Source organism: Rhodnius prolixus, unplaced genomic scaffold (assembly GCF_049639745.1).
Source record: "Rhodnius prolixus isolate KJV_2025 unplaced genomic scaffold, Rpr scaffold_6, whole genome shotgun sequence".
Taxonomy (NCBI): Eukaryota; Metazoa; Arthropoda; class Insecta; order Hemiptera; family Reduviidae; genus Rhodnius; species Rhodnius prolixus.
The window spans coordinates 6686790-6708587 of record NW_027411634.1 but is presented as its reverse complement, the minus strand read 5'-3'; the positions used below and the strand labels follow the sequence as shown (position 1 = coordinate 6708587).

Genomic DNA, 21798 nt, shown 5'->3' with positions numbered 1-21798 from the left:
TCCAAGTCTGTAGCTCAATTAGGAAAGCTTCTACAGTAATTCAAAAACACGGGGTTCCCTGTTTTTCAGTCCATTTTTGGCAACTTTACAGCCCTGTAACTCATAAACCAGTTGACATATCACAGTAAAATTTCATATTTTTCCAAGTCTATACCAATAGTACACATGTGCCAAATTTCAAGAAAATCCGAGATGGTGAGGTCAAAAATGGTCTTTTTTTGTGTTGATTTGACATGGAATGACCCCATAATATTATTTATTACGTAAACGGAAATATCTATAAAAATAATAATAATAATAATAAAAAGTGGGAAAACTCCCAACATGAGATTAAAACTTCCTTTATAATAAAATAAATAAGAACTCCAGAAATGTTCTTTTCACCTGGATGTGAACAATGTTACGCCAAACTACATTAATTCTCTTCCCTAGCCAGTCTTAACCAGGAAATAGTTTTAGAATAATTATATAAAATGGTCATAAGAAATCATTTTAATAATATAAACCATAAGATGTCCAGATATAAGGATCAAAAGAAGACGTTACCATTTAGCAGATTCTCTATTACCAGATCTGTAGGAACAATAAGATATTTAAGAATTAATTTTAAAAGCACAAAAAGAATTAAAAAGAAAAAGCAGAGAACAAAAAAATAAAAGATTTAAAAAATATTAAATAAATCAATATCAAATTTAGGTTGTTGCTCTTTTAAGAGAGAATTAATGAAAGTTAGAATTTTGAAAAGTAAAAATTTCTGGAGCATTAAACTGAACAATTTAACTAGTACTTCCTGTTAAAACGATTACCGAAAAACATAAATAAAGTTCAATACTTGTTGCTAAGAGAACAAGTGGTGAAGTGCATCTAGAATGACAATGCAATTTCCATTCAGTAAAACTGGTTTGCTTACTGAAGCGTAAAGATAAGCAAATCGGTACTTTAGGGTGTGTTTTGTCTTCTGAAGCGAGACCAAGCCAGCGAACAGATAGGTATTAACTCTATTTGTACACGCACCTCTTCTCTACATTCACAAATGTATTTCTTAGTATGTTCAACAAGTCTAAGCGCTTCTAACTGGCGGAAGTGGGTTAGGGAGCACATGTCATCTGTAATGATTGCAGGAAAGAGAGAAAAAAACAATGTAGGAGGCTGTGGCTCTTTTCTTTAAGGTTCCTCCAAACGGAATATCTTCTGCTTCCTCATTTCTCTGAGGTTCAAACAACTAAATCTAACCTATCACTAGGAACCAGAGTTGAATTTGGGATTCAAAGGATCCCTAGCCCTTCAAACTAACTAATACACGGAATAAGTCTACTATTTCTACTATTTCTTACTACAATTCTTAAGATTCCCTCAAATTCAAACTTTTAACTAAGCAAATACTTCCCGTTGAAGAATTGTATGGCTGCTAGGACAAGGCCGGATGTTATAGGTGTGTAGCTTCCGGAAATTTTTTTTTTAAAAAAAAAAGGTAAAGTAATGTCTATTTTGTTAGGCCGGATTTTACGTCCAACTGCCAAATTTGTTTTAAGAAGGAAGCGACTAACAAACTCGTATGTTCTCAACTATAAATTTCTCAAATTAACCATTAAGTACCAGTCCTAAGATAGGGGTAATCGAATCCACTAACCAACAATACATCTTAGCTTTGCGGGTCTGGCCTATTACCGCCTAACATACTTTACTGTAAATTTCTCATATTAACCATTAAATAAAATACAGGACCTAGACTGGGGATCGATCCTACTAAACCAACAATACATCTTAGCATTGCGGGTCTAGTCTCTAACCGCCTAACATACTTTACTATAAATTTCTCATATTAACCATTAAATAAAATACAAGACCTAGACTGAGGAATCGAATCCACTAACCAACAATACATCATAGCTTTGCGGGTCTAGTCTATAACAGCTCAGCTAGCGTGGCACCTGATTTTGATTTGTGTAAACCATTTTGATTAAAAAAAAAAACAAATAAGCAGATACCCAATCAGAAATGGCTTACAGCTGGATGCTAAGTTCTATTTAAATTGCACATAATTAGAATCGTAGAATTCATCCGCTTGAATTAGCTCAGGACCTCAGGAATTTAATGGGTTTAAAAGATTTACATATGACCGGTAAGTCATAGAAAACGCCACGATCCTTAGTGCGGAGAACAAGGACATTTGTACAAGGATTTCCTTGTAATTACTGGAGTTCAAGAAATTCGAAGCAAAATAAAAGAAACAAAATGAGCAAGAGTGAAATACAAGAAATGTAATACAAATTTCCCAACGAATAGGAATCAAAGCGTACAAACCATTTGTAAAGGAACTAGGAATTCTACAACTATTTCTACTGCGCCTCCACGTAGCCTCTCCCCGGCTCTGGGGCCATTCCCCAACAATCTATTCTATTGGATTTCAGGATAGACTGATTTCTGGGGCGTAATGTCCTCCTAAACTTGTACCCATTCCTTCTGCGTTTCTTACATTTCTTTCTGGTAAGACAAACACAGTAAGCAAATTGACACACGTACAAAATGAATTTATATTAAGAAAGTGAAAATGTACAATCCAATACTTGGACTACCATTCCGAAATTGGAATTAAAAGAAACGATTATTTTAAATATATTAAACGTTTGCATGATGCAACACACTTATAGTTGGCTCAATTAATATTAAAAAATATTATTTTAATGGAAATAAATAGAGATTTTATCAGGTACCGGTGAAGGTGATTGGCTATCGTATGTAGGGATGTACACGACATGTGACGCATTAATAATGAACATATGGAGCCTAGATCTGATCACGCAAAGCACTAAACACTTATCCCATTTTTTTTTTAAATCTGATGAGAATAAAAGACTTTCTCTGATTATTATTCTCAATTTCTCTAACTTACGAAGTTTCATTATATTAATTAACATTTAGATTAAATAATATTTTTAACTTACGATCGGTAATAGATTAGTTTACATTTAGACTATAGAAATAAGCTGTTCAAAGAATATACCATATTGCAACAAACAGCGAAAAAAGGCCAACTCTGCAGTCAAGGAAACCTCATTGCATAAATAGAAGATATAATATATGTTTTGCCCGTGTATTAACATATTGCCCGGCACAGCACTATCAATAATACATTGAACGAAAGAAATAGTATATAGACTAGAATAAATCTTTACTACAATAAATATGTACAAAAAATAAATATACGAAGTATCAATCTACAAAACATTGTAACCTTCATAACAAATGAGGATAACAAGAAAGGTTAAGGTGTAGGATAAGAATGCAGGGAAAAAAGGAAGGAAAAACCTGCAGCTAGAGTAGAAAGTTAGAGAAGGATGTGTTTTATTCTTAAAGGGCCTGTAGGGAATAGAAGGATCTGTAGAAGGCTATGTCGCGGTAGGGTGGATTAGGATGACAGTCTAGGGTGGAAAGGGGTTTTAGCAGACGATTTTGGATCTTAGGAGTGTACCGGGGGATAATGGGGGATAATGGAGTGAGTCAATGACTAGTGCATCGAGAAGAGTCTGTCGCAAGTCTCAGAGAAATTTGTTCTGTGTTGTCCTGGAGTTTCTTGATGTTCTTACTATAAGTCAGGCTCCAGGCGGAGCAGACGTAGAGCAACATCGGCCTAATGACCACTTTGTTAAAGAGGAGTTGGTTGGTTACAGTCATTTTGGAGTCACGTGAGTGTAGAGGAAATATAATAGTCTTTTAGTCCAGTTTGCCTGAGTTTACATTGTCCTGAACGTGCGTAGTGAAGGTCAGTTTGTTGTCCAAAGTTAGGCCTAGGTACTTAACGTGGGTATCACCACGGGTTCAGAGAATTATTGAATCTTATTTGTCGATTAAAGGAGGTTCTGGGTTTGGAGAAGAGTATAGCGTTGGTCTTATCGTGGTTTCAGTGGTTTCTTCAGTGCAGAAGCCAAAAAAATCAATGTTCTCTCCAGGGGGAAACGTTGGCGGAGAAAGAAAATTAAAGATCTTAAAGAAACAGAATGCTCTGACGAATGAAAATATCTAAGATGAACTTTAACAGAACAATAATAATTTTAATTTATTCTTAGATATAAGAATCATTCATGGTTTTTAAAAAAGATAATGATGCAATTCATCACGTCAGTCTCTTTACACGACTTACTTCAGAGAGTAACTGCACACTTTACGCTGAATGAAAATAAATTGAATTTGACATGCCATTTATGAATAAACAAAATGGCAAATTTTGCATGAATTTAAAAAAAAATAATAGTCTATTTCAAAATGTGAAGATTGAAACTAAAATTGACCTTTTAAATTTCCAATCCAAGATAGTTATTTTTCTTTTTCAATAAATTAATTCCATGTGAAGATTACATTCTTTAACCATCACATGACGTCAAATATAATAGACGATCAGATAGCGGAAGTTCGCTCAACTGTGCAAGAAACATGTGTCTAGCAGGAAATAAGATCAACTGTAAAATTAATATTGATCCAAGTTAAACAAGCTCCTATTTTGATGAGGGCCCTCTCTGTCAGTCAACATTATAGTCTAGAATTACCTTAACTAGGAAACTATTCCAATTATTGCATTTATGTTAATTATATAATAATCTTATGAGGCGCCACTGTAGCGGAGCGGTTAGAGGCGAGACCTGCAAAGCCAATATGTATTGTGGTACTGGGTTCGATTCCCGGTCTATAGGCCTTGGATTTTATTTAATGGTTAATAAAAGAAATTTAAAGTAAAGTATGTTTGCTAGTCGCCTCCGTCCACGACACCTAATTGGTAGTTGGACGTTAAGCCCCGCCTGAAAAAATAGGCGGTTACTTTACTACAATAATCTTATGCGAAAGAACAGAAACTAAGTAAATGCTCTTGTTCTATGGCCGTTGGCGTACAAAGCTTCTTTTATTTCAGTGCACCGTCGATTTACAGGACAATGTTCTCTCAATTACAGACAATACTAGCCCATCATCGGGCAGTGAGTGAGCTGTAAAGAAGCTCCTGGAAAGAAAATATCTAAGAACAAACAGCTGGATTCGAACCCAGGATCTCTGCGCACGCTGAACATTTAGCTAATCCTTCTCCTGTGTCTATTTATTGGGATCTATCTGTTGATGAACAACTTAGTAGGTTCAACTGTCTGAATCTATCGTAAGACTCAAAGTAAATCGTAGATAGCGTGAGGAGACAAGTTTTTTTTTGTCTTTTTTGGGCATTGGCTTTCGCCATACAGCCAGCATCGTCTAGGTGCTTATCACTAGAATATCACTCACTCTCCATTCTTACTTATAAATACATTCGCTTCACACATTCATCCCCCTACTATCGTATATACAACTATTTACATAAAACTAATGAATGGATCAGTACTCCATATTCCTGCCATCCTTATAGCTTAACCGAAATTAAAATCACCGTAATCCTTCTCTAATCATTTTCTTGCATTCATTCTATTCGGCTATAACTTTTAAATACATTCATATTTCATGGCTAGCTGTACTACAGATTTAAGCACATAGATGTTGGTGGAGAATATTATGTCTTCTTAGCGAAATGGTGCATCTAAATACCTGTATATGTCGTCAAACATTCGTTTCCTTTCTACCACATAACGAGGACATATCATTATTATATGTTTGAAATCCTCCTCCTCATTGCAATCTACGCAAAGAGGAGAGGACTTTTTGTTGATTCTGTGAAGATACGATCCGCACATTGCGTGGTTCGCTTGTCAGGAGACCAAGTTAGTTGGAACGTTCTTCGGTTAGGTACGAATTTAATACTATTTAAGTAAAAGATAAATAAAAATGTAGGATAACAATATTTCCTCAAATACTAAAGCAAGTTAAACAAAGAAATATTTTGTTTCCGCACAAAATTCCATTAAAAAAAATTGGATGCAACAAAAATGTATCTCTTACAGCCAGTAGGTGAAGAAGAAATACAAAGCGAAGATTGCGAGATGAAAGAGGAAAAAGCAAAGTTGAAAAGAAGAGAGATATATATATGTAAAAATAGGAACGAAACGATCGATCTCTGTTACCTCCGAAGGTCTGTTATATATAATTCTTCCCCCTACTTTAATGGATGAGTGGTACGTAGCTACAGCAACCAAGCATCCCTCTGCTAACTACCAGTTTCACCCGTAGCTCTTACCAGCCGCCGTTGGAAAATGTATTTGATTTCACAATATATATTGGATTTCGTAACTTCTAAAAAAAACAGCGCACATAGTTTTAAAATTTCCTCTCATATGTGCAAAAAACAAGATAAATAATATTCCAGATGTACATCATTGAATATATCTACACAAACAACATTCAAAGTGGGGCTTTCCCCCTTTTTGGGTTGTTTATAAAGCGAGCATAGAAACCGCGTAGTAGAGCGCGGTAATTGGAAGCAAAAATGACCTTGGAAGAATACGCTTGGACGTGTCTGGTTTCTCCCCTCTCCCTTGCAACTAGATTCATCCGATGAAGGATTGATTCAAAGGGTTATTATTGTTGTTCAGCACAATGAACCATTTTCTGAGTGTAAGTTCAATTCAAGACAATATGACTTGACCACAAAGGAGTAGAAAGGAAACTACAGTTTTAGAAAAATGGATAATCTATGGGGGCCGTGATTCCCAACGTTGGTATTAATATCTACTAATGGGATACCATGAAAGAGGGACTAAGATAGAATAAGTTTTCTACTGTCGATTATGCTCAATTCTTTGCAGCAGCTAGGACTGTGTTGGTTGTAACGAGAGAACACAGTCCGGGGAAACGGAAGTGTACAGGAAAAAGGCAAAAACTCCTGCGTCAATAACCTCAGATGATGACGCGTCTAAAATTGACAGAGGGGCAAACTTTAAGCTACTTTTAAAAAAACAGCTAATAAAATATCTTTATTAAGCAATATTCACAATTTATTAAAAAAAAAATACTTCCTCGGAATATAGTGCTCTTGTTTCGGCCATTATTCTCAGTCAATAACTCCACCCTGTTGAGGAGATAACGTTGAGAAGCCATACTTGAACGAACGCTCATTAATTTTGATGGCCGACCGAAATGTACATTCTGGGCAGTAATTCAGAAAAAATAAAATGGCTGGGAACTTTCGCTCAGGCGGAAACGAATTAATTTGTAATAATTAAGATTTTTTGTAGAAAGTTTTCATTATTACTGCGCATGGAGCTTTAATATATCATGAAGTTTCGAGAACAATCTAATCAAATCATCTGCGGAATAATTAATATTCAAATAATCACTCAGATATTACTAATAGAATAAATTATAGATAAAAGAATAAATAATCTACGTTAGAGATCACGTCAATTGGAGAATCAGCCAATAGACTGCTTAAAGAGTATATACAATATTTTGGTAGAATTTAGTCAATTCAAGCAAACAGTGATAAAGTACCAGATAACGGATTGGAGAGCCTAAGATGGGATAGACAAGTATAACCTTGAAGAAAACTATAAAAATAGCATCAAAGAGTAAACCAAAATGAGCACAAGATCATTCAAGAAAAAAAGAGAAATGTATCCTGTTCACGAAGAAACCATTGTGATGCTGTCCATAAATCTTAAAAGTTACTTTATAAATCAAAAATATAACATAAATCCCCAGCGAAGATACTATTTATATACGTTTAAGAGTACGCTAACCTTGGACCGACCTCATTTTCTTACACGAACATAACCACTACGCAGCTTTGTTCCAACCTTCAAATCTTTTTTACCACAACTTTGGTTAGATAAGATGGATGGATGGGCAAATAGGGTATACCAACAAGTATAGGGATAAAACTAGTTTTTTTTGGTGCTGAACTGAACTGTTTTTATGTCAGACAAACGATTCTGAAGTGATGGGTCAAGGCTACGAGGATTCTAAATGGTATTTTGATTTTCTTTTCAATTTCTAAGAAATACTACCGGATATTGGAATGATTTTACTGCGTTTCAATGCACAAAAGAGAACTGAAAGAATGCAGCAATCCTACGGTCGCAGCTGACTGAGTACTGCGCAGTTGCTGTGATGCAGTGAACTCAGAAAATGCATTACATTAAGCAAAAATGAACGCGTCCGTGAGCGGTTTAAGTCCATATTGAAAAGAAAACCGTCAAAATTTACGTTTTTTTCCCCAATTGTACTTAATAACCTAATTTCAACTGTAATATTTTCCATCACTAAAAGAGAGAATGGTGTAAGTTTGACGCCATTTTTCAACCGTACGTAGAAGAACAGTGGCGCGGACGAGCACATCTTCCTTAAAGGCGATAAAGTAACTCGATTGAAGGGACCTTTAACTAAAAGCCACTGCCAAGCAGATCTACTGGAAATGTTAACTATATATGTATATAAAAAAAAGAAGCATTGAAAACCAGAATGCACGAGAAGATAACCGCAGATTACCTTCACTGACTTTTACTTGCACCGATCCTATAGTTCAACATTCACTGTGCATCCAATAAATACCTGTGACCTTTCTTCTGAATAGTTCACAACTCTTGTCTTTTCCAAAACTCTTTTTCAAATGGAAAATGCCCTAACATTAAGTATTTTATGTTTTCGCTACAAGGCAGGCGTAATGTCCTCCGAACCTAGACTCTGAAAGAAGTAATGAATGGTGATCATAAGTTTTATAAACAGAGTGTGGAAGGATGCGACTTACGCAAATCGATAAGGAGTTCCCAGTAGCACTGGTTTAAAAAGATTTGTTGCAGGTGCTATCCTGAGAGAATTAACTGGATGTGGAATGCCCTAGAAGATTTTAATTGTATAGTATGGAATTCAGCAGTAAAAATAGGATGCAGCAAGCATCCCAGGATAGGGATTCTTTTCGTGAGCCCTGAAAAAAGCAAATCAGGCACCCATAATCAAAATTTGGGAAAGTGATAAAAGACTGGACCGTTTTCAGCAAGATGGTTCTTCTTAAACTAACTAAATAAACTCCAAAATTATTGACGGAAATTAAAAAAAACTGAATCGGAAGATGATCTAGAAAAAGAACAGAATGATAAAGGAGAGATTTCACCACGGGTTTGAAACCGATCAATATGGCCTTGGTTAATAATAATATATAACTGTCAAGTTTATTTTGAGACCCTTCCATATGTCCTTAGATCTATGTGGCCCTAGTATTTCAATTCCTTTACCCCCAAGTTTTTGATTATTATTACATATTTCATTGCTAGTACACATGAGCAACTATGTTAATCAAATTACTTTCACAGTTTAACAGCCATCTTTTATGAAAAACTGTTCCCATTTTTTTCACTTAATTGACTGAGACTAATTAAGTTTTTAATAACGGTAATAATTTTTATGATGAGCGCAATAAATATTTAAATTTGTATTTAATTAATTACCTGTTAAACATTTTTATAGAAAAAAAAAACAATTTACAGTTAACAGTGAGATAAACAGTGTTATTAACAGCGAGATAAACACAATATATTTTTACATGCAAATGAAGTTCAAAATTATGGAATGTAGACCATTGCCCCCAATTACTTGTTCATTACAGACATATTCGATTTGATTAAAATCAAAATAAAGAGCCAAAAAAAGATAAAGAAAGATTTGTTTGCCTGTTTACTCACCCTAAGATGACCAATTCACCGTATTTAATTCGGTTCTTGTCCTCCGTGGATGATGAGTTTGACCTATCTTCTACGTTTGGAGACTCACCGTCTGACCTGCACAAAATTACATAATTAATTAAGTTTTATAAATTAACTAATTCAAATATTTGAACCACTTGGCACAAGGTGAACTGTTACAGGACACCCATTGGCTACTTTTGAACCTAAGTTTAAAAAAAAAAAATAGCAAAATAACTTCTATTTTAGGTAAATCCATATTGTATCTGAAAACTGTTCAGGCCTACAAAAGCCCAAGGAGTGGGAGAATTAATTAAGCGAACTTAGTTCAAGCTAAGTTGATCCCTAAGTGTACACATAGTCTTGGTCTCACTTCTTACCTGCAACTTCACTGCTGTGGACTTCATTGCCTTCTCAATTATTAACTTTGAACAGGGGGTTGGAGATTTCAGCTACTAAACTACCAGTAACAACACTTCTCCGTGATTTACTGATATAATCTTAACTACAAACTAAATTCAAATAATAAAGTTTAAGGAAAAACTTGTTTTGGATCTAAATAATTTACGAGTTTTATGACCATTATGGAGCGCTGCAATTTGATTTGGGTACTAAGAGCTATTTAAATAGTAGCCTCCCCTTAGAAAGTGTAAGGCTTATTATGAAGATTAGGAGTGGCACTCAAAAGTTGAACCAGACGGCTTTTAAATTAAATACAAATAATGTAAGCTCCCTTTGTCATCTAAATGAAGTAGAGTCGCTACATCACTTCTTGGTTGCGTGTCCGCGTTATAGCGATATTAAAAGTAAATGGTTCAGGGAAAAAAAATGTATTGGTCGAAGAAATGATGGATCTTCTTAATGGAGCTGACTGGATCAGCTTGATAAATTATTGTAAAGAGGCCTATGAACTTCGAGGGAAGTTGTTAAATGCATAATACTCGTACAATTATTAGTTTAATAGAATATAGTGGTGAGTAATGTTGTTCAGACAGTACACGATCATGTTTGTGAATTTAGTTTAGATTTATTTTGGATGTCCTGTATTAATAGATTGATTTGTTAATTACAAAGGAATAAGTAACTTATTTATGTTATACGAGTATTATTTTAGGTAAAACTTAAGATGTTTTTAATATTATCTCTAGGATACAGGTATTATTAATATTATCATATTAATCAGTATCAATATTACCATTATGCATAATTATTATTATTTAAGTTGGATCGTTTGCTTTAAGGGATTTAAAGATTAAATTTAATTTATAATTACGTGAAATTAGCAGTGGTCCCGACTCCCGCGACGCTTGCAAGCAGTTGTGTCTTTTGATTTTTGTTAGTTATTAAGATAATATGTTTTAGTTTATATTATAATTGTATGAAGGCTTGAAATAAAAAAATTCAAATAATATCTAAAATCTAAGCATAGGTACTGGTTTTTTGACGTTCATCGATCTATTTTTGCCTTCCATTTCTCCAGGTGACTGGATTTACAGATGATTTTACAGAATTTAAAAATAAAAAGTAAACTTTTTTGAAAACAAAAACTTAATAAAAAGAAAATCAAATGATAAATCGCTAAAGTAATACGAAACAATTTACTAAAAAGCTAAAGTTCTTCTAAACAATTTATAGCAGTCCAGGCCATAATTCTGAAAATGTAACCTAAGTCCCGATATATATATAACAGTAATTGATCAAACAATTGTCACCTAACTGTACTCCCCCTCTCGAAACTAAGTAGCGCCCCCAAAGTAGGGGGTTAGCTCAAAACATTGAGTTCAAGTTTCCAAATTTCATCCCTAATAATAATTATTTTTTGAGGATTATTTATATTATCCCACTATAGGGAGAAAAAGCACAATCCCAATACCTTGGGAGAAGGGACATCGTGAAAGTGTTTGAAATGTCCTGTCACCGCTAATTCCTGCAATAACTAATATTGTGATAGCGGTGTAAAAGAAACAAAACATTCTTAATACACAAGACTAGCTTTTAGAAAACTAGTCATGAACATATAAGTGCAAAGTAAATCAATCTCTAAATCTCTCGGAAAGTGTTTCGACATATACCTACACATTTTATGGACAACATTATGGCAACCATAATGCATTGAGTAATAGTAATGCAATCATTACTCTGTCAATCTCCCTTGTTGTACCAAAAATCAATTTTTCCCCCCCTTCTTCTATTCTTCCAATTGCAATGATACAGATGTAACGGTGCATTTTACCATAACAACCATAACTGTATCCAAAGAGAAAGTACTTGTGTTCAGAAACCAAAAATGAGAAAATAATTGTATAAATTAAATTATCAAAAACACAGCTTTTCGATGGTTACGTTTTAATTCTATTTTAATTTCAATTAAGATTAAATTCATTAAGGGAACAAAGATGGTGACGTTCAATGAAATTGTGCATGTTATTGAATATTATTCTAAAACAAAATGAGAAAATAATTGTATAAATTAAATTATCAAAAACACAGCTTTTCGATGGTTACGTTTTAATTCTATTTTAATTTCAATTAAGATTAAATTCATTAAGGGAACAAAGATGGTGACGTTCAATGAAATTGTGCATGTTATTGAATATTATTCTAAAACAAAATGAGAAAATAATTGTATAAATTAAATTATCAAAAACACAGCTTTTCGATGGTTACGTTTTAATTCTATTTTAATTTCAATTAAGATTAAATTCATTAAGGGAACAAAGATGGTGACGTTCAATGAAATTGTGCATGTTATTGAATATTATTCTAAAACAAAATGAGAAAATAATTGTATAAATTAAATTATCAAAAACACAGCTTTTCGATGGTTACGTTTTAATTCTATTTTAATTTCAATTAAGATTAAATTCATTAAGGGAACAAAGATGGTGACGTTCAATGAAATTGTGCATGTTATTGAATATTATTCTAAAACAAAATGAGAAAATAATTGTATAAATTAAATTATCAAAAACACAGCTTTTCGATGGTTACGTTTTAATTCTATTTTAATTTCAATTAAGATTAAATTCATTAAGGGAACAAAGATGGTGACGTTCAATGAAATTGTGCATGTTATTGAATATTATTCTAAAACAAAATGAGAAAATAATTGTATAAATTAAATTATCAAAAACACAGCTTTTCGATGGTTACGTTTTAATTCTATTTTAATTTCAATTAAGATTAAATTCATTAAGGGAACAAAGATGGTGACGTTCAATGAAATTGTGCATGTTATTGAATATTATTCTAAAACAAAATGAGAAAATAATTGTATAAATTAAATTATCAAAAACACAGCTTTTCGATGGTTACGTTTTAATTCTATTTTAATTTCAATTAAGATTAAATTCATTAAGGGAACAAAGATGGTGACGTTCAATGAAATTGTGCATGTTATTGAATATTATTCTAAAACAAAATGAGAAAATAATTGTATAAATTAAATTATCAAAAACACAGCTTTTCGATGGTTACGTTTTAATTCTATTTTAATTTCAATTAAGATTAAATTCATTAAGGGAACAAAGATGGTGACGTTCAATGAAATTGTGCATGTTATTGAATATTATTCTAAAACAAAATGAGAAAATAATTGTATAAATTAAATTATCAAAAACACAGCTTTTCGATGGTTACGTTTTAATTCTATTTTAATTTCAATTAAGATTAAATTCATTAAGGGAACAAAGATGGTGACGTTCAATGAAATTGTGCATGTTATTGAATATTATTCTAAAACAAAATGAGAAAATAATTGTATAAATTAAATTATCAAAAACACAGCTTTTCGATGGTTACGTTTTAATTCTATTTTAATTTCAATTAAGATTAAATTCATTAAGGGAACAAAGATGGTGACGTTCAATGAAATTGTGCATGTTATTGAATATTATTCTAAAACAAAATGAGAAAATAATTGTATAAATTAAATTATCAAAAACACAGCTTTTCGATGGTTACGTTTTAATTCTATTTTAATTTCAATTAAGATTAAATTCATTAAGGGAACAAAGATGGTGACGTTCAATGAAATTGTGCATGTTATTGAATATTATTCTAAAACAAAATGAGAAAATAATTGTATAAATTAAATTATCAAAAACACAGCTTTTCGATGGTTACGTTTTAATTCTATTTTAATTTCAATTAAGATTAAATTCATTAAGGGAACAAAGATGGTGACGTTCAATGAAATTGTGCATGTTATTGAATATTATTCTAAAACAAAATGAGAAAATAATTGTATAAATTAAATTATCAAAAACACAGCTTTTCGATGGTTACGTTTTAATTCTATTTTAATTTCAATTAAGATTAAATTCATTAAGGGAACAAAGATGGTGACGTTCAATGAAATTGTGCATGTTATTGAATATTATTCTAAAACAAAATGAGAAAATAATTGTATAAATTAAATTATCAAAAACACAGCTTTTCGATGGTTACGTTTTAATTCTATTTTAATTTCAATTAAGATTAAATTCATTAAGGGAACAAAGATGGTGACGTTCAATGAAATTGTGCATGTTATTGAATATTATTCTAAAACAAAATGAGAAAATAATTGTATAAATTAAATTATCAAAAACACAGCTTTTCGATGGTTACGTTTTAATTCTATTTTAATTTCAATTAAGATTAAATTCATTAAGGGAACAAAGATGGTGACGTTCAATGAAATTGTGCATGTTATTGAATATTATTCTAAAACAAAATGAGAAAATAATTGTATAAATTAAATTATCAAAAACACAGCTTTTCGATGGTTACGTTTTAATTCTATTTTAATTTCAATTAAGATTAAATTCATTAAGGGAACAAAGATGGTGACGTTCAATGAAATTGTGCATGTTATTGAATATTATTCTAAAACAAAATGAGAAAATAATTGTATAAATTAAATTATCAAAAACACAGCTTTTCGATGGTTACGTTTTAATTCTATTTTAATTTCAATTAAGATTAAATTCATTAAGGGAACAAAGATGGTGACGTTCAATGAAATTGTGCATGTTATTGAATATTATTCTAAAACAAAATGAGAAAATAATTGTATAAATTAAATTATCAAAAACACAGCTTTTCGATGGTTACGTTTTAATTCTATTTTAATTTCAATTAAGATTAAATTCATTAAGGGAACAAAGATGGTGACGTTCAATGAAATTGTGCATGTTATTGAATATTATTCTAAAACAAAATGAGAAAATAATTGTATAAATTAAATTATCAAAAACACAGCTTTTCGATGGTTACGTTTTAATTCTATTTTAATTTCAATTAAGATTAAATTCATTAAGGGAACAAAGATGGTGACGTTCAATGAAATTGTGCATGTTATTGAATATTATTCTAAAACAAAATGAGAAAATAATTGTATAAATTAAATTATCAAAAACACAGCTTTTCGATGGTTACGTTTTATTTCTATTTTAATTTCAATTAAGATTAAATTCATTAAGGGAACAAAGATGGTGACGTTCAATGAAATTGTGCATGTTATTGAATATTATTCTAAAACAAAATGAGAAAATAATTGTATAAATTAAATTATCAAAAACACAGCTTTTCGATGGTTACGTTTTAATTCTATTTTAATTTCAATTAAGATTAAATTCATTAAGGGAACAAAGATGGTGACGTTCAATGAAATTGTGCATGTTATTGAATATTATTCTAAAACAAAATGAGAAAATAATTGTATAAATTAAATTATCAAAAACACAGCTTTTCGATGGTTACGTTTTATTTCTATTTTAATTTCAATTAAGATTAAATTCATTAAGGGAACAAAGATGGTGACGTTCAATGAAATTGTGCATGTTATTGAATATTATTCTAAAACAAAATGAGAAAATAATTGTATAAATTAAATTATCAAAAACACAGCTTTTCGATGGTTACGTTTTAATTCTATTTTAATTTCAATTAAGATTAAATTCATTAAGGGAACAAAGATGGTGACGTTCAATGAAATTGTGCATGTTATTGAATATTATTCTAAAACAAAATGAGAAAATAATTGTATAAATTAAATTATCAAAAACACAGCTTTTCGATGGTTACGTTTTAATTCTATTTTAATTTCAATTAAGATTAAATTCATTAAGGGAACAAAGATGGTGACGTTCAATGAAATTGTGCATGTTATTGAATATTATTCTAAAACAAAATGAGAAAATAATTGTATAAATTAAATTATCAAAAACACAGCTTTTCGATGGTTACGTTTTAATTCTATTTTAATTTCAATTAAGATTAAATTCATTAAGGGAACAAAGATGGTGACGTTCAATGAAATTGTGCATGTTATTGAATATTATTCTAAAACAAAATGAGAAAATAATTGTATAAATTAAATTATCAAAAACACAGCTTTTCGATGGTTACGTTTTAATTCTATTTTAATTTCAATTAAGATTAAATTCATTAAGGGAACAAAGATGGTGACGTTCAATGAAATTGTGCATGTTATTGAATATTATTCTAAAACAAAATGAGAAAATAATTGTATAAATTAAATTATCAAAAACACAGCTTTTCGATGGTTACGTTTTAATTCTATTTTAATTTCAATTAAGATTAAATTCATTAAGGGAACAAAGATGGTGACGTTCAATGAAATTGTGCATGTTATTGAATATTATTCTAAAACAAAATGAGAAAATAATTGTATAAATTAAATTATCAAAAACACAGCTTTTCGATGGTTACGTTTTAATTCTATTTTAATTTCAATTAAGATTAAATTCATTAAGGGAACAAAGATGGTGACGTTCAATGAAATTGTGCATGTTATTGAATATTATTCTAAAACAAAATGAGAAAATAATTGTATAAATTAAATTATCAAAAACACAGCTTTTCGATGGTTACGTTTTAATTCTATTTTAATTTCAATTAAGATTAAATTCATTAAGGGAACAAAGATGGTGACGTTCAATGAAATTGTGCATGTTATTGAATATTATTCTAAAACAAAATGAGAAAATAATTGTATAAATTAAATTATCAAAAACACAGCTTTTCGATGGTTACGTTTTAATTCTATTTTAATTTCAATTAAGATTAAATTCATTAAGGGAACAAAGATGGTGACGTTCAATGAAATTGTGCATGTTATTGAATATTATTCTAAAACAAAATGAGAAAATAATTGTATAAATTAAATTATCAAAAACACAGCTTTTCGATGGTTACGTTTTATTTCTATTTTAATTTCAATTAAGATTAAATTCATTAAGGGAACAAAGATGGTGACGTTCAATGAAATTGTGCATGTTATTGAATATTATTCTAAAACAAAATGAGAAAATAATTGTATAAATTAAATTATCAAAAACACAGCTTTTCGATGGTTACGTTTTAATTCTATTTTAATTTCAATTAAGATTAAATTCATTAAGGGAACAAAGATGGTGACGTTCAATGAAATTGTGCATGTTATTGAATATTATTCTAAAACAAAATGAGAAAATAATTGTATAAATTAAATTATCAAAAACACAGCTTTTCGATGGTTACGTTTTAATTCTATTTTAATTTCAATTAAGATTAAATTCATTAAGGGAACAAAGATGGTGACGTTCAATGAAATTGTGCATGTTATTGAATATTATTCTAAAACAAAATGAGAAAATAATTGTATAAATTAAATTATCAAAAACACAGCTTTTCGATGGTTACGTTTTAATTCTATTTTAATTTCAATTAAGATTAAATTCATTAAGGGAACAAAGATGGTGACGTTCAATGAAATTGTGCATGTTATTGAATATTATTCTAAAACAAAATGAGAAAATAATTGTATAAATTAAATTATCAAAAACACAGCTTTTCGATGGTTACGTTTTAATTCTATTTTAATTTCAATTAAGATTAAATTCATTAAGGGAACAAAGATGGTGACGTTCAATGAAATTGTGCATGTTATTGAATATTATTCTAAAACAAAATGAGAAAATAATTGTATAAATTAAATTATCAAAAACACAGCTTTTCGATGGTTACGTTTTAATTCTATTTTAATTTCAATTAAGATTAAATTCATTAAGGGAACAAAGATGGTGACGTTCAATGAAATTGTGCATGTTATTGAATATTATTCTAAAACAAAATGAGAAAATAATTGTATAAATTAAATTATCAAAAACACAGCTTTTCGATGGTTACGTTTTAATTCTATTTTAATTTCAATTAAGATTAAATTCATTAAGGGAACAAAGATGGTGACGTTCAATGAAATTGTGCATGTTATTGAATATTATTCTAAAACAAAATGAGAAAATAATTGTATAAATTAAATTATCAAAAACACAGCTTTTCGATGGTTACGTTTTAATTCTATTTTAATTTCAATTAAGATTAAATTCATTAAGGGAACAAAGATGGTGACGTTCAATGAAATTGTGCATGTTATTGAATATTATTCTAAAACAAAATGAGAAAATAATTGTATAAATTAAATTATCAAAAACACAGCTTTTCGATGGTTACGTTTTAATTCTATTTTAATTTCAATTAAGATTAAATTCATTAAGGGAACAAAGATGGTGACGTTCAATGAAATTGTGCATGTTATTGAATATTATTCTAAAACAAAATCTAATTAGAATGCATCCAAGATTTTCCGTTAAAACAATGGATGCGCGGTCAGAAAGGAATTTAACAACTATTTAATTATTTGCCAACATTCCAAGTCTATTAAGACTAAAAAAAACCTGAAAATATTCAGTATTATGAAAATGAAAATATTTTCAATAAATAAAATGTACTGTGATTTATTAGGGGTTGAATTGAATTCTGGATTTTGTTAGCCCGGAGTGCAAGAAGATGGATGATAGGTAAAAGTATAGCAATTACGGGAGATTCATTAAGGGAGAAAAGCATCTTTTATCGGTTTTTGAGATGATTGTGGTTGGAATATTTGGAAATATCAGGAAGACATACTGACAAGCGAGGGGCTTGTCTGGCTAAGGATGTTACTTCTCCAAGGCCCGAGGAGCTTTACATCAGGAGCAGCTCTCCAGAATTAAAGAGTCTGACTAAAGGGATGAGCTCTAGAGTGATGGGAGCCCCAAATAGATCCAAAGGGGTCGCAGTGGCGTAAGCCTTGAGGCTGCCCTAGTTGAATCGATTCTATTCTACTATATGTTCTGTTCTTATACTGTAAATCAGATGCTATCCTGGGGTACACTACCTGGGTAAATTCAGGAAGTGGAATGGATTCTCGCGAGTTTTAAGGATTTCATTATAAACTCTAGAAAATATAAATATACTAATTTTTCAAAATCACTGAGCATTAAACTGGATTCAAAATGGCGTGTTTCAACTAGTTCGTTAATTATATTTATAATATTTACGCAATTTAGTTGCGGATCACCAATTTTGAAGAAATTATATACTTACTTTGTAATACAATTAATCAAATATCAAATTTGTAAATAACTTCAGCAAGAATATTAAGCTATATTAAGTAAGGCTGTATTAAGCAATATTTAAAAATTAAATTATTCTGAGTGGAGATACGTTATCTGTAGAACCAGATTTAAAGAACTGTTCCTCTAGAACTAATTTGTACGAGATGTTACCGAGATACAGATGGTTTGAACTAAGATTTGATTTAACATCATCAAAACATGTGTGTGTCTCTCTCTCTCTCTCTCTCTCTCTCTCTCTCTCTCTCTCTCTCTCTCTCTCTCTCTCTCTCTAGGTTTTACTAGACTTAATTACTAGACATTCTACCAAGATCTTTGGGGATTACTTAATAATTTTTGGATTATTTTAGATAACTGCAGGTCATAAGATGGCTTCTCGATATCAACTAACCCAGAATTGGCGTCTGAGTTGAAAAAGTACAAAATGAATTGCTTAAGCGATTTCCAGGTAACCAAGTGGTCACAGTAAGAGAGCTAGAAGCGAACAATATACTGAAATGATCTTCTTTGGTTTCCCCCCACCCCCAAATCACAAAAATATAAACATCGTAACATTATAGTCATTTACTTCCGGTGAGAAACTTTAGACGATCTTAGTATCTTCCTTTCTTTTTAAGAGAAAGTATTATTTAACAATAATGGCATCAAAAAGGAAACGAGCTATTCATCACAAACAAGAGTTGGCCAGACATTTCATTCAACAAAGTACTTTTAAAGAGTGGATTCTTTAAAAGTAATTTAAGTAAACTATAAGAATATAATATTCACGAAATGAGTATTATAATAATGGTTACATGTTCAATTATTCTTGTGAATGTTTTCACTTCCGCTTGGCAGACATAAGATAATTAATTGTGCCATCATAATCATCGCTGATACAGGATATTAATAATAATGATATTCAACAGAAAAAACTAGCAAGAAAGATGAAAGTAAATTATTAAGTATACTAATTTCTCTAATAAAAATAATTAACAAAACACTGAAGTCGCAATTAACAGTTACTTATTCAATTAAAAGTTTAAACTGAAGTAAAAGCACGCTTTTCTGCTTGACCATCGGAAAAAATGTTTACTTAAAAATGTGCATTAAATTTTTATGCAATTATTAGAATAGAATAGAAATAAAATTTATTATTATGGGACAATTGTCCCCTAAGAATAAATACAGGTACAATTAGAGGCCTTAATAGTTTGGCCTGTGATTAAACAGAAAATAAATAAATAAATAAGTATTTACAAATAATAAGTGAAAATAAAAATAACAATAGAAATTAAGGAAATAAATTATAAAAATTAAAATTTCGGAGGAAGCTGGATAGAAAGGAGATAACTGAATAGAAGGGATTTAAAGATAGAAAGGGTAGGAGCATGGCGGACAGATGATGGCAAGGAGTTCCAGAGAGAGGTAGCACGTATTAGGAAGGACTTGTCAAAGGATGAGGTACGGTGGGAGGAAATATAGAGATCGGATGAGCGAGATCTAGTATTACGGGAATTGATGGTGGATTTAAACTTAAAGAGTTGAAAAATATAGGAAGGCCTTTGAGACTGGATGACTTTAAACAGGAAAGATATTGGCGGCGATAGACAGGAAAAAGCCACTTCAACTCATCGTAGCAGTGCGAAATGCGAGAGTCTCTGGAAATGCTGAAAATAAATCTTATGAAGCGAGTTCATGAGAGGCGCTTGAGCTTAGCTTCAATATCACCATAAAGACCGGGCTATACACTAAACAACCATAGTCGAAATGGGGGAATATAAGAGTTGCCGGGTCTTAATTGGAAAAAGGTGTCAGGGAACTATTAAACTGCTTTAGGATATGGATGGAACGACGAGAGATTTGGGAAACATGGTTTTTCCAGGATAGGTTTTGATCGAAAGTGATACCAAGGTTTTTCACAGAGGAACAATATTTTATTGGGATATTATAAAGGAAAAGATTAGGAAGAGGAGCCAATGATTTAAGGAAAGGGTTGGAGCCAATAAGAATAGCTTTGGTCTTTTCTATATTCAAAAAATTCAGAAAACAATTAGTACATTAAATTATTTAGTGTTAAATAAATAAATCGCTTTCTTATAAGAAAGTAGCTTCTTGGACCGGCTAAGCGCCTAGAGCAGCTAGAAGCAGAGCCCGCAATGCTAAGATGTAATGCTGTATTGAATAAAATTTTAAATTCAAATCTGTGAGACAATGTTCCAAAATATATTCCAAAGAGCTACAAGAAGACACAAGAAATTTTACATTGTTCCTGAAGAATAAAAAAAAAGAAAAGTTATTCCCGTGAAAGCAAAATCCAGCCATTTGGTTGGGGGTATTGTTCTCGCCACCAAAGAAAGATGGGGTTTAAGAAGAAGAATTGGCTCTGCACTCTCAGTAATCTTAACCCAGACAAACTGTTGTTGGTAGGAGGAGCTAGTAATTAATGGAGGACCCCGATAGAAAGGTGCCAACAGCCTGCTCTATTGATGGTGTTGGATGGATGCCCATTATTTTTCAGTTTTTGGGTAATCAATTTCCTGAGTTGAAAAATATATTACTTGGATAAACACTATGAAAAATCTAAGATAATTCTCTAACAATCATTACCAAAGGAAAGTCTTCCAAACCTAAGAAAACACAAAAAAATATCGAAACATACGAGGGTCGTTTGAAAAGTCCGTGCAAAGTCAGAGAGATAGCACTACTGGCGCGTATCGAGGTTATGTTTAGTTAGTAGCATCTCTTGGAAGAACACACACCAAGTTTCAGCCAGATCGGTCTATTTCTTTGTG

At 31.1% G+C, this 21798-nt stretch overlaps 1 protein-coding gene across 5 annotated transcripts in view; it reads right to left on the bottom strand.

The window, feature by feature from the left end:
* The window catches only part of Pli (E3 ubiquitin-protein ligase pellino), a 126033-nt gene that overhangs the window by 23002 nt on the left and 81233 nt on the right, over window positions 1–21798 (bottom strand). For all 5 annotated transcript variants that reach the window (XM_074141259.1, XM_074141261.1, XM_074141260.1 and 2 more), the window contains one exon: window positions 9585–9680. In XM_074141259.1, coding sequence (XP_073997360.1) covers window positions 9585–9680 — 96 coding nt within the window. The remainder of the gene's footprint in view (window positions 1–9584; window positions 9681–21798) is intronic.